This window comes from Primulina eburnea, chromosome 10 (genome assembly GCF_022965805.1).
Source record: "Primulina eburnea isolate SZY01 chromosome 10, ASM2296580v1, whole genome shotgun sequence".
NCBI classification, from domain to species: domain Eukaryota; kingdom Viridiplantae; phylum Streptophyta; class Magnoliopsida; order Lamiales; family Gesneriaceae; genus Primulina; species Primulina eburnea.
Window position 1 is genome coordinate 35,814,147 of NC_133110.1, and position 15,171 is coordinate 35,829,317.

The 15,171-nt window shown below is 34.0% G+C and overlaps 1 protein-coding gene and 1 pseudogene across 1 annotated transcript; one reads left to right on the forward strand and one right to left on the reverse strand.

Moving 5' to 3' along the window:
* The first annotated feature begins 1,240 nt into the window (after positions 1-1,240).
* Positions 1,241-6,641, forward strand: LOC140803382 (pyruvate dehydrogenase E1 component subunit beta-1, mitochondrial-like). The gene is made up of 15 exons (XM_073159244.1): positions 1,241-1,349; positions 1,581-1,658; positions 1,746-1,805; positions 1,953-2,033; positions 2,177-2,203; positions 2,294-2,356; positions 2,441-2,527; positions 3,243-3,368; positions 4,425-4,558; positions 4,650-4,722; positions 4,791-4,856; positions 5,361-5,399; positions 5,482-5,606; positions 5,688-5,802; positions 6,325-6,641. Exons 2-15 carry the CDS (start codon positions 1,605-1,607, stop codon positions 6,391-6,393), a joined length of 1,119 nt encoding a protein of 372 aa, XP_073015345.1. The 5' UTR covers positions 1,241-1,349; positions 1,581-1,604; the 3' UTR covers positions 6,394-6,641.
* Positions 6,642-9,363: 2,722 nt separating this feature from the next.
* LOC140803383 (probable serine/threonine-protein kinase At1g54610) lies at positions 9,364-13,811 on the reverse strand (annotated as a pseudogene).
* Between the last annotated feature and the right edge of the window lie 1,360 nt (positions 13,812-15,171).

Consider the following 15,171-nt stretch of genomic DNA (forward strand, 5'->3'; position numbering starts at 1 on the left):
CTATTCACAAGCAGTACAAGGGAGGCGATAGAGAAGAATTCCATCAACCAATCTCAAGGATTTTCTCTCCAATTATCTCCACAACTTTAGGCTAAGTTTTATTTTTGATTCAAAGGGTATTTTTACTATTTCGATTTATCACTGTGAGACTTTTTGTGATTTAATTTAATATTCGTGTTTTGTTCAAGTATTTGTTGATTTATGATTTATTTATATGAAAGTTGTGTGTTGATTAATCTGACAATTTAATTCGATATATAATTTTCTACTGTTAACCATGAATTCAGTGATCCGTAATCATCATTAATGATTGGTACATGAGTAGCGATAGATTAGGCGTGTTGTGCTATCATAGCATATTTAATCTAAATAAATCAACGAAACTCGATCTATCAATTGCAGATATCTCGATTGTTAGATTTTAGGATTAACTGTTTTCACAAAACGAAAATGCTATTTTTAATTAATATTGAACGCTATCGTGCCCAGTTAGTTATTGATAAGTTTTGACTGGATGCTGGGTTTGGTCAATTAAATTAGGAAACCACAAGAATTTTAGTGGCTATCCCTATAATTCTAAAGTTAATTGCTTGTAATTGCATGAATAAATATATGTTAGCCGATGAACAGTGATACAATTGAATAGTAGAAATCCCTTGAATCGAGCTTGGTAATATTAATTTCTATTTAATTAGTTTTTTCATCTTGATTTGTTATTTCTTCTTGCATGTTAAATTAGTTCTAGTATTTTATTTAATTCATATCCAAAATCTCCCATTTTATTTGCACTTTTAATCGAAAGAAATCACCCCCCGTTCCCTGTGGATTCGACCCTGCTCACCATTACACTAATTTTATTTAAAGAGTAGGAATTTAAGTTTGGTGGCACAACGACAGCACACCAATAAATATATTCAAATTTCAAAACCCAATTGTTTAAAAATTTAAAAGTTTATTTTCTCTTTTGCGTTTGTGTAAAGATCAACGATTAGACTAGTGTTCATATGTTATCTAAGAGCATTGATTCAATTATTGGTCTTGTAAACTCGATTACTTGCTCGTCTATTTTTATTTTTATTTGTTTTTGTCAAAAAGCCTACTTTTATTTCAGTTGTATTTACTCGTGACACAGATTAATAAAATTATTTCTTTAGTTAGAAAAAAATTATTTAAAAAGTAAATTTAAAAAAAATATAACACGATTACTAGTATAATTCAATTTGCAATTGCAGGGAAGCGATTTCTATTCTTTTTTTTTGGATGAATTATATAATTGTTAGGTGATCGTGGCTGTATAAAAAAAAACGGCAGAAACAGAGAAATTTATCCAACTTGAGGTCAGCGACCAGGTAATCTCTCGCTCTCTCTCTGGTTTTTCCATTTGTTTAATCTTTCAATCATATTCTAGTTGTTTCGGTAGGTATTTTATTGGCGGATTTGCGGTATTTTTAGACGTCATGCTGTTATTTTATGTATCGCGGTCAGATTTTGATCCAGAAAAGGAAATCTGACTTGCTCGTTTGCGTACGAATTTATTGGCCTTTTGTTTGATTTTTATTGTGTAATTTGATGTGACTTAGGGACTGTTGCGAAGAGACGGGAGTATGTTGGGGATTATAAGGCAAAGAGTCGCCTGCAAAGGCAACCTTGCTCCTGTGGTAAAAAAATGGCAGCTTCTTTGTTTCTTGATTTGATTGTGTTATTGATTCGGTTGTATGTTTCATTTTTTGTGTTTGGTTGGGAAGAGTTTGGAGCAAGGGATTCGAGTGATTGCATCCAAGGCCTTTTCTTCCTCCGCAAAGGAGGTAATCGGTATTATATTTTTGTAATAGTTTACCAAGTTCTTGAATTTAATTATGATTAGTTCTTCCTGTTATGAGATTTACCTTCTCTGGGTATTTGTGATGTGTAGTTATGGTGAATGATCCTATATCACTCACTCTCTCCTGCAGATGACAGTGCGTGACGCTTTAAATTCGGCGCTTGATGAAGAAATGTCTGCTGATCCCAAAGTCTTTTTAATGGGAGAAGAGGTATCATAGAAGTTTGATAGGGTTTTTGAGTCTGAACAGACCATTTTATACCAATTGGATTGGTTTTTGGATTCCTTAATGCTTTGTGGATTGGTTTTTGGATTTCTTAATGCTTTGTTGACTTGTTTAATGGTTTTATGTAGGTTGGTGAGTATCAGGGTGCATATAAGGTGAGTCTTTGTACGAGCTACTTGATGGTTGATACTCTCTGATGAGACGATATGTTGATCTAGTTTTTGTTTTACAATGGTTTTTATTAGATATCCAAAGGTCTTTTGGGCAAATACGGTCCTGAGAGGGTTATTGACACTCCCATTACCGAGGTTGGTTTTACTGTACTTGTAAGAATTTTTAGAATTGAATTGAGTGGCAAAACCTGGCATTTTTAACTGGGCTCATTGTTGCAGGCGGGATTTACTGGTATTGGAGTTGGTGCAGCATATTATGGTCTAAGGCCCGTGATTGAGTTTATGACTTTTAACTTCTCAATGCAGGTTATAGTTCTTCTCCCGTCGCTATATATTGCTAGGCTGAGTTTAAAATTTAAATTACTCTATCCAATTCTGAATCATTGCTCTAAATTTCATCTCTGAGGTTACATTCAGTTGTTGTCAGTGGTAACTTGTGGGTTTTCTTGGCTATTTTTCCTGTGTGCATGTAGGATTGCATAATGATTCTCTGTATGTGTTTCTAATATCCATCACCTAGCTAATGGAGCTATAAAAATTGTGACTTGTCTATTCTGTTCAACTGGTAAATAACAAGCGAAACCTAGAAAAAAAATTAACCCATGAAGACGCATTTTATATTTCTGACTTTTAGTTATGTTACCTCTTAATGATAAATTGAGTCAAAACAAACATTGACATGGATTTTAGAGGAAAATTTACTTAAGACATCCAGGATCTAGAGGAAAAGAACATTTTGTGGCACTTTTTATTGATGAATGCTAGTATCAGCTATAAATCAATTTATGTGCTTCAAAAATAGAAGGGTCTATAGAAGAACTGAAGAGTGTTTCTACGAGATGATGTGTTTTTTTCGCTATTACCTTTTTAATGTGCGGGGAGGTGATAGTAGGGAAAAGGTTTTCTGGATCATTTTTTAAACATGGCAATCTCCGTGAACCGAAACAATTTCATCTGAATTCTTTATTTAAGAAGCTTACTTTGGAAGCATATGGAGGTTATGAGCTTTACTTTTTTTCAGGCTATTGACCACATCATTAATTCTGCTGCAAAATCAAATTACATGTCTGCTGGTCAGATGTCTGTGCCTATCGTTTTCAGAGGCCCAAACGGTGCTGCTGCTGGTGTTGGTGCTCAACATTCTCAGGTACGAACTAGAATACTTTCTAACACGGCCTTGCTATGCGGTGCATATGATATTCATGACATTTTGTATTTTAAAGCCTATGTAAGTATGTTTTAGCATGAGAGTAGTTTTAGGTCACTGTATGTAACTTCACCTCCTAGACCAAGGAGTTAACTTTGGATCAAGTTTATTTTCTGGTGCTGAAGTGAAGTGAGGGAAAATACTACGAACTCCCACTTCACATCTCCCTACTGGCTGACTCTATGTTGGACCAATTAACATTATCAAAGAAAGAAATAAAAAGGCTAACAACAATAGTTTGCCCAAGGTGAACAGTAAATAATGTTACCTAAGACCTGTAACGTCTAACCCTTATTATTTCGTTTTTATTTTTGTAATTAATCTTAGAAAGAGTGGTAGAGGATCATTTACTGCTGTGATTATGGAAAAGCTTTTCCCAATTTCCCAACTTTTGTAGCATTATGTGTAGGAATCAGCATCAACTGAATAAACTGTGACGGTATCTCCTGCTAATGAGTCGGAACATGGAGGGGAAGATCTTTAATGAAGCCCCTCCTTCTTCAAAAGAAGACAAAAATGATTTCTTTTAGGGTTGCAAACTTAAGTTGGAAATGTGTAGTGTGAATCAGCACCTTGCCAGGTTAAATACTCCTGGATTGCTTAAAGCAGCATTGTTACCCCTTTAATGAAGGGTGGGAAGAATCTCCATCTGGATTTAAAAGATGTTTTCATTATTGTCTTCTGAGCATTAACCTATGCTGCTAGAATTTGAGCCTGCAAAGTTGTTACTCTGTGATAAACATATTATTGCTTATTATGTTTAAATGTTGCAGTGCTTCCTGAGCTGTGATACCAGTAGTTTCTTTCCTATCGTGAACAGAGATTTATGAAGGATTTTTTTTGTTGCACATTTGCATTGAACTCGTAAATGAAATTTATGTGCTAAATGGATTGTTCGTAGTTGATTTGCGCTTCCAACATTATCTTATTTGGGAAGAAATCTTGCTACACTGTACCCAGTTACTGTTCCATCTCTGAACTTACGCATCCTTTCAGTGCTATGCAGCATGGTATGGTTCATGTCCAGGATTAAAGGTACTGGCACCATACTCTTCAGAAGATGCTCGAGGTCTACTTAAAGCTGCCATCAGGGATCCAGACCCTGTTGTATTCCTAGAAAATGAATTGCTGTGAGTAGTATTACATCGATGCTTGTGATTTTAGTATCTGTAACAATCTTAGTCTGTGTCTATTTATGTCATGGGATTATTTCTTTTACAGATATGGTTCATCATTTCCTGTCTCAGCCGAAGTTCTTGATTCCAGTTTCTGCCTTCCTATTGGAAAAGCTAAGGTCAACCTCGACGAGTCTTTATGGGCATCTCACACATGTATATTCCTGACTCGTCATATTTTTGACAGATCGAACGTGAAGGACAGGATGTGACTATAACATGTTTCTCAAGGATGGTTGACTATTCGCTTCAGGTCGGTCATTCTATTTGTGAATGAGCAAGTTGCAATTGATATATCATTTGCATTTGAATTGGACTTTGTGCTTTGGTTTACACAAAACCTGTGAAGATTTTGATTTCAAGTTTCAACACTAGTTAATGTTGTCTAGTTTTTTATCGCACTTGAGGCTAGAATGCCAGTTTTGTTTCTTGTGTCAACATTATCTCTGCGTCACAAAGCACATGAGTTTGTGCATTCTTAAGTTGAGTCATAGATGCAGCCTTGAATGATTGGCACACTTCTATAACCAATAACTAAGAAGTTTGTAGATTTTTTCTGGGCATATATTTTTATGTCAACGAAACTAGAACTATTTGTTTGATTAAATGCATCATGTTTGATGCGATTTATAGTTTGCTAAAAAAATTAACTTAATTGGTTCGTATTTAGCTGGTTCAGATAATATTATTTGCGAATTTGCAATATTGGTCTGTTTGAATTTTGTATCTGGAATTGATCTTGCTCAAATACGTATAGGCGGCTGATATTCTTGCAAAGGAAGGAATCAGGGCTGAGGTAAGTGAAAGAAATCCACTCGTGTCTTTATCTTGTGTAGTTCTTTGAATTTTAGTTCTGTTTGTTCCTTTTGTTTTTGCAGGTGATAAATCTTCGGTCAATCCGCCCTCTTGATAGATCCACAATCAATGCTTCAGTTAGGAAAACCAATAGGCTTGTGACTGTGGAAGAAGGATACCCTCAACATGGTGTTGGCGCAGAGATCTGGTCAGCTTCTTTCTATATCAATATATTTTCCATCTCTTTTTCATCATGCATACGGATTTTATTTTTAATTCATATTTCCAGCGCTTCGGTTCTTGAAGATAGCTTTGAATATCTTGATGCACCTGTTGAGAGGATTTGTGGTGCTGATGTACCCATGCCCTATGCTGCAAATCTTGAAAGAATGGCCGTCCCACAGGTCTGCTCTTCCACTTTCTTCTTGTGCATAGGGCGTATATAAATATGGTTGTAGCATTATATTGTGAAGAAGGATTAAGAAAAGTCTCTATCAAGTAGGTTATGCAATTGAAAAATGACAGGAAGATATGCTTTGATCTCTTAAGTTTCCAATTTTTTTCGGGTTTTTTGATTGTTGAGTTAAACTTGAACATGGAAATTTTAAAAACGCATGGCAGAAGAGTGAGGTGAGTGTGCCCAGAGTTGATAAGTAACATAATCTTCTGACATTTGTAATCATTCGTATGGACTTCCAAGATCATGGCTAATGAGACTTGGCGCAAATGACATCCTCTGCAGTGGAGCTTTTTTTATTCCATATTAGTCTGTCCACAGAAATAAAAATTATGGAAAGTTAAAAATCAACCAAATGAAAGTCCGGATGATAGAGGCGATGCGAGATATGATTTATAAATGTCAGTTTATATTATGCTCTTTGATGTTCCATGCCTCCCCCATCTGATTCAGGATCTCTTTTTGTCAGGTTGACGACATTGTTCGCGCCGCAAAGAGAGCATGTTACAGGTCGAGTTCATTGGCAGCAACTGCTTGAGAATTACTAGGAACAAAAAGCTTCTAATGTTTCTACATTTCTTTTGTCCAAATTTCTTTCTTTTACTCCACCATTCTTGTTTTCCCATCCATCCTTTCGGACCGTGAGCGTCGACTAGCCGGTTAGCATTCTGAACCGAAAAGAAAAATTGTCCGGAAATAAGGTTCTGTAAAGAAAGAGAATGTGCCGATATATTGGTGCTATTTTTGTGATTTGTTTTATTCAAGAAAAGATGACGCTGTTTTGAAGGCCTAATTTCGTCATATTGTGGTGCGATCACTCAGTTGTCGACTTGTCATGCCGAATTGCCAATTACCAAGGAATGGAATTGTTTTCCCAGAAATTTTGGGTACAATTTTCATTACTAGTAATATATATGGAATATATGTATTTATGTACTATATATAATATTTGAGTAATAATAAAAAAAATGGTGCATGGGTGTAATTTTTGGAATAAACTATCCCTATATCTTTCTTTTTAGCCTCTTTAGTTATTTTTCAAGAAAAATTAAATGTGGTGGATTCAATCTAGAGTTGTATGAACTTCTCAGAATGATAGATTTTTATGGATTTTGATAGATTTTTATTAACTTTTACAGAATGTCACAGATTTATATAGATTGATGTAGATTTTTTTGCAAGATTTTTATAAGTTTTTGTGAAATTTTTTAAATAAGATTTTATAAATTTTGTATTTAATTATAACATTTATTTTTCTATTAATTTCTTTGAACCAATAATTAATTGACATATATAGCATATTCAGTTTGAAATAATTTTTTATATTTATATTAATAAATAAGTTTATTTATTTAAAAGTTAAATTATTTAATATTTACATGTGTATATGTTGGTTTATATGCATGTTTGTAAATTTTTTAAAATACATAAATTGATTAATCTACAACTTTGTTTTTCAATTGAAAATATATATGTAAAAGGAATATTATTTAACATTGTGTGGATATAATTTGTATAAAAATATCATAAATTACGTATTAATTGAAAGGCAAAAACTTGTGTGAGACGGTCTCATGGGTCGAATTTATGAAACGGATCTCTTATTTGGGTCATTCATGAAAAAATATAATTTTTTATGCTAAGAGTATTACTTTTTATTGTGACTATGGGTAGGGTTGACCCGTCTCACAGATTATTATCCGTGAGACAGTCTCACATGAGACTTACTCTAATTGAAAATGGGCAAAAACTTGTGTGAGACGGTCTCACGGGTCGTATCTGTGAGACGGATCTCTTATTTGGGTCACACATGAAAAAGTATTACTTTTTATGCTAAAAGTATTAATTTTTATTGTGAATATGGGTAGGGTTGACCCGTCTCACAGATTATAATCCGTGAGACGGTCTCACATGAGACTCACTCATTGAAAATGTTAAAAAAAATAAAAAAAAAATCATGGTTGTTGCGAGTCTATTCATTTATCAAGAATTAAACATTTTTTCGAAAATATTTTATTATTATTGAATATTACATTAATTTGTATAAATCATAAATTAAAAATCACAAAATCAATTCTAGAATTCAAAATTTCTTACGATATTAAAATAAAAATTTATTAAATGAACAATCAGTCAAAAAATGAAAATTTTTAAAAAGAATTCGAAAATTTGAGAAAGTGATAGAGATAGATGAGAGGGGGAAGATAAGAAGAGAGGTGATGTGAAGTGACAAAGAGAAAAATAAATAGCGTATGTATAGTTAGAAGTTTTAAAAATCCATCCATATCTTTGGGTTGAATCAAATACAATTTTTCACCATTTATAGTTGTACATTAGGCTTTAATATTTGTATGTTAATAATTCCATTAAATTATTAAAGAGTATATTAAAAATTTGAATAAAATAGACTTTTATAGAGTTTTTAAAAGTCAATATTGAATATCACTTGACTTTTTAAAACTATATGAAAGTCTATTTTGAACATCACTATACTTCTATAGAGTATTTAAAAATTTTAATTGAATACATCTAGAATTTTAAAATCTATAAAAGTCACTAAATTAATAAATCTCCTATATTGAATACACTCCTTAAATTTATGTAAAAGAAAATCTAAAAAGGTAATTTCAATTTTTTAAAGAGTAGTGCTTATTAAAAAAACCACCGATTGGACATGCACGGAACGAGATTAGTGGTATAAGATTGATATGAGTCAAATACTATATTTTTTTAAATTACAACATTGGTGTGGGGGCGAAGCGGGGTGGAAGGGAAAAAAGTTTGGGAAGTTGGTGAAAATCCACGATCAAAACATTTTTTTGGGCTCATTTCTTACCCACAAAATTGTTGTACTATGTCATACAAAATGTGGTATACTTCATGTGGAAATGTGGTACAATTCATGTGGAAATGTGGTACTAAAAAAATACCCAGGAACTGAACATGAAAAAAATCGACGGCTGGAGACTGAAGGCCAATTTCCCAAAAAAGGTTCATGTCATTTCAGCCAAATAGTATAATATTATAATATTTAAAATTTAATAAAATTAATTATTATTTTGAATAAATAATGAGATTTTTTATAATTAAATTTTGAATCCGAAACTTCGTTTCAAACTTGAAATTTTTGTATTAGATAAATCATAAATCATCAACTTAAAAAAATTTATTCTTAAGAGTTAATAATTCAATATTCCATTTCTCGATATAATAATAAAAACCTTTATTTTAAATTGGATTAATTATAGAGTAGGTATCTTGTGAGACGGTTTCACGAATCTTTATCTGTGAGACGGGTCAACCCTATCGATATTCAAAATAAAAAGTAATACTCTTAACATAAAAAATAATATTTTTTCATGAATGGCCCAAATACAAAATACGACCCGTGAAACTGTCTCACACAAGTTTTTGCTTTAATTCTAATGTTAGTTCGATAAACTTGCCAAATGAGCATGAAAATTAAGCACTCTATTTTCCCAAAAAAATAAATAAATAAATAAAGCACTCAACTCAAGTTCTACTCATTTATATACCCACATAGATGCATGGTGGCAGCCATAGATACAATGATTACCTCAGAGCCATGGAAATCGGGACTGTACACCAAACATGGGATTGAGAATTTTTTGCATGTTTTTCCCTCTGTTTTTTGGTTTTGGCTGTCCTAGTCGTGCACAAAACGCAAATACAAAATTACACATTACTTCCAAAAATTTTCAGGGTGCTTGCCTCTCTACCTTCGATAGGTTTATGCTACTCGCCTGCTCCTGAACATGTAATCCATCGACCAACTAATGGAGGACGGATAGAAGGCCTTGATAAATCTTCGCGGAGGAGCTCTGTGAGGCTCTTCCTTCTTCTTTTTCCTTGCAAATGCTGCACTTTTTGATGCAAGGTCCCGAAAAGATCTTGATGGCTTTGTCTCGGTAATGGAGGAACTGAATGAGGGATCGGCTCCTAAGAATGATTCGGGACCTATTTGAGATGAGTTGAGATGGTGGCCAACTGCTCCATCTTGGTGTGGAGGTGGGAATTTTTTCACTTTTGCTCTTGCCTTTAATAGCAGACATGACTCTAAGCCTCTGCAAAAGATAATAATTATTTGATTGGGGTGAGATAACGAGAAAGACGTTCGACATAGACACTGAACGCGTTCGAGTTATTGGCTCGTCCGACCCGTCAGCATTCACGAGTCTCTCGTTCAACTGATCATATGAATGATTTCTTGACAGATATTCAACAAAATCACGCACAATAAGCAGAAAATGGAAAATATCAAGACGTGTAGACTGGTGATATATAAGCTCTTTCGGTTTTTATATGCCACGCAACGCAATAAAGCCAACCCATATATTTCCTTTCTTTTCTTCCTCAACTTTCTTCACGCAGAAACAAGAAACATGGAGTACAACTATATAATCATAGGGATAAAAGAGAATAATTCGACATACGTTTAAATTGGTTTGTAGCTCTGCGTTTGCTTCTGGAGCTGGAATTGCACGGCTTACTTTCTCACGTACTCTCGTTCTTCTATTACCATCTGTAACATGAGGTTTCCCACCTATACCCCGTTGCCTACACAAGAACATGTTTTAGAACATGACAAATAATGGCAAAAGTATAGTTCAATGATTGGATAATCAAGAAAAAGCACCTCCTGGCTTCTTCATCCTTCAATTTTATGTCCAATTCTTTGCTTGGAGGAAACTTAGGTAAGCTCGACGGTTCACATGCATATGGTTCGGTGGCAAAAAACTGATCATACAAAACATATCATCTCCCCTCAAAAATATTTATGACAATCATGCTCTAGCTTCCAAGAAAAAATATTATTATTAGTGTATAAAAAGAACATACTTCGCTATTTAATGCTGCAGTAGCGGTGCCTCGAGCATCAGGATCGAGAGCAAGAAGATTTTCTATAAGAGCCAGAGATGATGATGGAAAATCCTTAAAGGTGTCGGTTATGCACCGCTTATAAGGTTGCTGCGGTTTATAAAGAGTTGCATTCGTAAATCTTGATCTCTTCCAGTATTCATCGGAGGGAGAACCACACAGCTTAAATACTTTGTGCAGTTGCTCCACCTACAAAAAAAATAAACATATAGTAAAAATTTAATTTTGGAGATATGTCTTTCCCGAGTTCGCACAATTAAAAATTTAAATATAAAGCCCAGATGAAAATTTCATTCACCAGAATGATAATGGTTTTTGTATTAATTAAATTTGTTTGTAAGTACCTCTGTTCGTCCCCGTAATATTGGTTTCCCAGCAAGCAACTCCGCCAGAATGCAGCCAGCACTCCACAAATCGACACCAACACCATAATAAGTGGCGCCTAGCAAAAGCTCTGGAGGACGATACCATAGTGTAACTACTCGGCTCGTCATTTGTTTCTTAAGTTGAGGATCAAAGAAAGACGCCAGCCCAAAATCAGCAATTTTTAAGATCCCTTCATTGTCTACAAGTAAATTCGAGCACTTAATGTCCCGGTGTAAGACGCCATTGTTGTGGCAATGCTCAAGACCAGAAAGTAATTGTTTCATATAGCATTTGATCTGTACCAGGAAACATAAAGAAATCAACGGCCGACTAAATGAAGCCTAAGTCCATGTTTTTGAGAATATGAAGAGAAAATTGTCCTGAATTTGCATGCTTTGTAAAATAAAGAAACGCTCATTCGATCTTGCTTCACTTATACAGCTTTTGACATGAACTCTATTTGATGCCAGCACCAGAGAAAGAAAATATATAAGCAATGTTATAGCACTTCACTTGAACTAAAAAAGGATCAATATCCAAGATATTTGGCATCACCAAGGGAAAAGAGAAAGTTTTTAGTCGAACTAAGTGGTCACCAATTCGACGGGATGCTCCAATGACCACTAGGGAGAATAGTAGTTTACTTCTATCTACAAAGGGACAAAAGCAAGTTGTTAAATGTTTAAGTATGTTCAATGACAGCGTAAGCAATGTCGTATCACCTTTGACACTATATTTACCACTAGAAAGAATTGCAATGCCACCTTAACTTCTAGGATTTGGGGCCAATGATCAAGAAAGGTCAACCAATAGCATCCAAAAAGCATAAGATGCAAACCTAATATGAATCTCATCAAAAAATCCAAACGCCTCAGTCACCACCAAACTGGAAAGCACCATCCCTCAATGGTAATTAGAACCACCTTAAGATATGGAAGACAAAAATTCAACATACATGACACGAAACATTCTTTTTCGACACTAAACATATACAAGATAAATCATGCCTAGATGCCAATCAGATATATTAAAATTTGTAAACCATTTAAATCTCTGCTGTCAGATTAAACCCATCCAATATAAACAAACTCCAACTACAAAAACAAGCAAACTTTTTATTTCCTCGAGAAGTTATTTACCTGAGGTTCGGTGAACTTGACAGTTTGGACAGCAGCAAGGCCAGCAAGATCATGCTCCATATACTCAAAAACAAGGTAGAGACTGCAAGAAATTCGAGATATAACCAAGCCTTCGAGCTTAATAACATTGGGATGATCTAGCCTTCTCAGCACGAGTATTTCTCTCGACATAAACCTTACCGTCTCAGGATCTAAGTTATCGAACCTTACTTTCTTAAGAGCCACTACTTTCCCAGTGATCAAGTCCCTGGCCTTGTACACATTGCTGTATGTTCCCTGGCCAATCTGAACAACAAATCAAAAACACTCCACAAACTTCAGATTTAAATACAAGCTTTCAAGTTTTATACTTTTTAACTTCAAATTTTATATGATCAATAAGAAACCCCTCTAGTCTCTACATACATAAATCAAAAAATGCAAGAAAAATTTTAAATCAAGATCTGTAGCACTCCACAGCCACATAAATAAGTTGTACATAGAAAAAAATTTATATTTTTTGCCCTTGAAATAGCATTACATCATTGCTTCATATAATGTCCTCAAGAAGGGATAAGAAATGCATGCTACCACATATCTAACAAAAGAAAGAACCTTTCCACTGACGTCATTGCTAACTGGTAGACGAAAATGCACACAAAATTCTACTGCGATTACCTTGTCAAGTTTCTCGAAGGTGTTAGCACGTCGTGGATTCCAATCCTGGATGGCGTCGCCGGCGACGTCCAACAGCCACGGAGGCCACTCATCGGCCGCGGCCGCGGAGCCTCTTTTAAGCTTAAACTCCGGCACCGCTGCCGGAAGAATCCACCTTGAGTATGCTGCCGCCGGGACCTCCTCGATCATCTTCTTCTTCTTTCCTCTTCTCTCTACCGTCACTTCATCGTTCTCGGAGCTCCTCCGTGCGTCATTCTTTTGCTTCCGGCAAGTTTTTCTTTGTCCGGAGGTTGGTTTGCCAAGAACACACCCCATAACAGAGAGTTTCCGCTCAATTCACCAAATCTTTAGATACCCATTTCATTTCAAAGCACAAGAACACTGAAAAACAAGCCGTATCTCAATCTGACAAGCCACGGGCAGTAGATTGAAAAACTCCGCATTTACTGCAAATGAGTACCTATTGATTCGTGTTCTTATATATGTTCAACGATGCGAATGATCCATGGGATCACCCGAAAAACCAACATTCAAAGAATGATTATTCAAAGGAAAACAAAAACAAAAACAAAAACAAACAAGACGCGGAAGGGTCTTCTGTTCAGCTAGTGAAACCCACTACCGTAAAAAGTATATAGATAATTACAGAGATAGAACCAATCGTATAATGGCAATCTGCGACTGTTCGAGTGCATTAATTGCTCTGGGAGCAGGAGGGTGTGAATGTTTGAAATTTCCAATCTTGTCAAGAATTCATTCTATCAGGTTAAAAAAATGGCTCTGTATTTACATATATATTATTATTATAATAAACATTATCATAATCATATTTTGTGTGTATATTTGTCGCTACTCCAGAGAGAGAAGTAAAGGGAGGGAGTCTTTCGTTGCAGGATTCTGGAGTATTGAAAAGGAAGCTCACTGCGTTGAAAATTTTAAAGAATTTCGCCTTTTTCTTCTTTGGAATTTTATGCAAATTCTTAGCAGAATGTGGAAAATAAAAGTAAACTCTTATTTAAAACTTTTTACATATTATAAAAATAGTGGTCAAATTGTATTCATCACTCGAAAAATATATGAAATCTCGATGTTAAATTAAAGGTTTTTTCAAAGCTCGTGTTTTTAAAAATCAAACATTTTTGCATCGTTACGACTTATTATTGTAAAGATGGAGATTTTTAAAATATCATTAATCTCATGCATGAGGTTTTCTATTTTTTGGATTTTCATTGAGGAGTTAAATGATATTTGCTGCATATTAGCATGTATTCATGTAATGCATGAGAGCTCAGTCTAAATTTTTATTTTTAAAAAAAATCTAAAATTTCATAGAATTAAACCTGATTATCCCGAATTACAACATTCAATTGCCACGATGAGATTTTCCAGTTCAATTGCCATGGATAGACCAAACTCATCATATTGTTTTAACCGTTTCAAGGGAATCCGAAAAAATTGCCCATAATATAATTTCTATAATTATTTTTGTAAGTCGAAATAAATCATGCAATAATTTATAAATTCATGATTTTAATGAATGATTTAAAAAATAATAAATGCAATATATTATATTTCAACATTTAACTCCGACAATATATTATATACATTTTTCAAGTTTTACCTTAACACATCTGTTTGTTATGTTTTTTAATATAGAACTAGCTAGGGATGTCCATTCGGATGAGTTGGATGGATTGGGTCGAGTTGAGCAATAGTATTATTCAAAAATTGTTCAACACGAACCTGAACCTGAATCAACCCATCAACCCGTATATCCGATCTTGAATTTTTTTAAAAGAAAATTAAATAAAATTCAAAAAATAATAATAATAATGTTTTAATTTAAACACATAATAACAAAAGCTCCCTCGTATATATGATTTAAATTTTGAAAGTCTAATCGTAGAAACATAAAGTATATTTGTTAAATCAAATAAACAATTATTTAAAAAATAAAAAATGTTCAAAATAAATATTAAATTTTGAAAATTTATGATATAAATATACAATAAATATTTTTTCAGACATAAAATATATAAAAAAATGTAGACAACATTTATTAATTATATATTTTTTAAAAAAATTAAAGGGTCAACACCCAATCCAACCCGGTCATTTTTTTCGGGTCAGCTATCGATCTATCTCGATCTTATCCGAACCCGAAAACTTCAAACTCAAACCTTATTTTTTTCGGGTTAAAGCGTATCAAATTCGTGGATCGTATCGGATTTGACACTACTAGTGGCTAAAACCAA

Excerpts from the sequence above, each read along its gene's own strand:
- LOC140803382 (XM_073159244.1), top strand. The coding sequence starts at position 1,605 with ATGTTGGGGATTATAAGGCAAAGAGTCGCCTGCAAAGGCAACCTTGCT. Across the intron at positions 2,034-2,176 it reads TCTTTTTAATGGGAGAAGAG|GTTGGTGAGTATCAGGGTGC; the intron begins GTATCATAGAAG and ends GGTTTTATGTAG. Across the intron at positions 2,204-2,293 it reads AGTATCAGGGTGCATATAAG|ATATCCAAAGGTCTTTTGGG; the intron begins GTGAGTCTTTGT and ends GGTTTTTATTAG.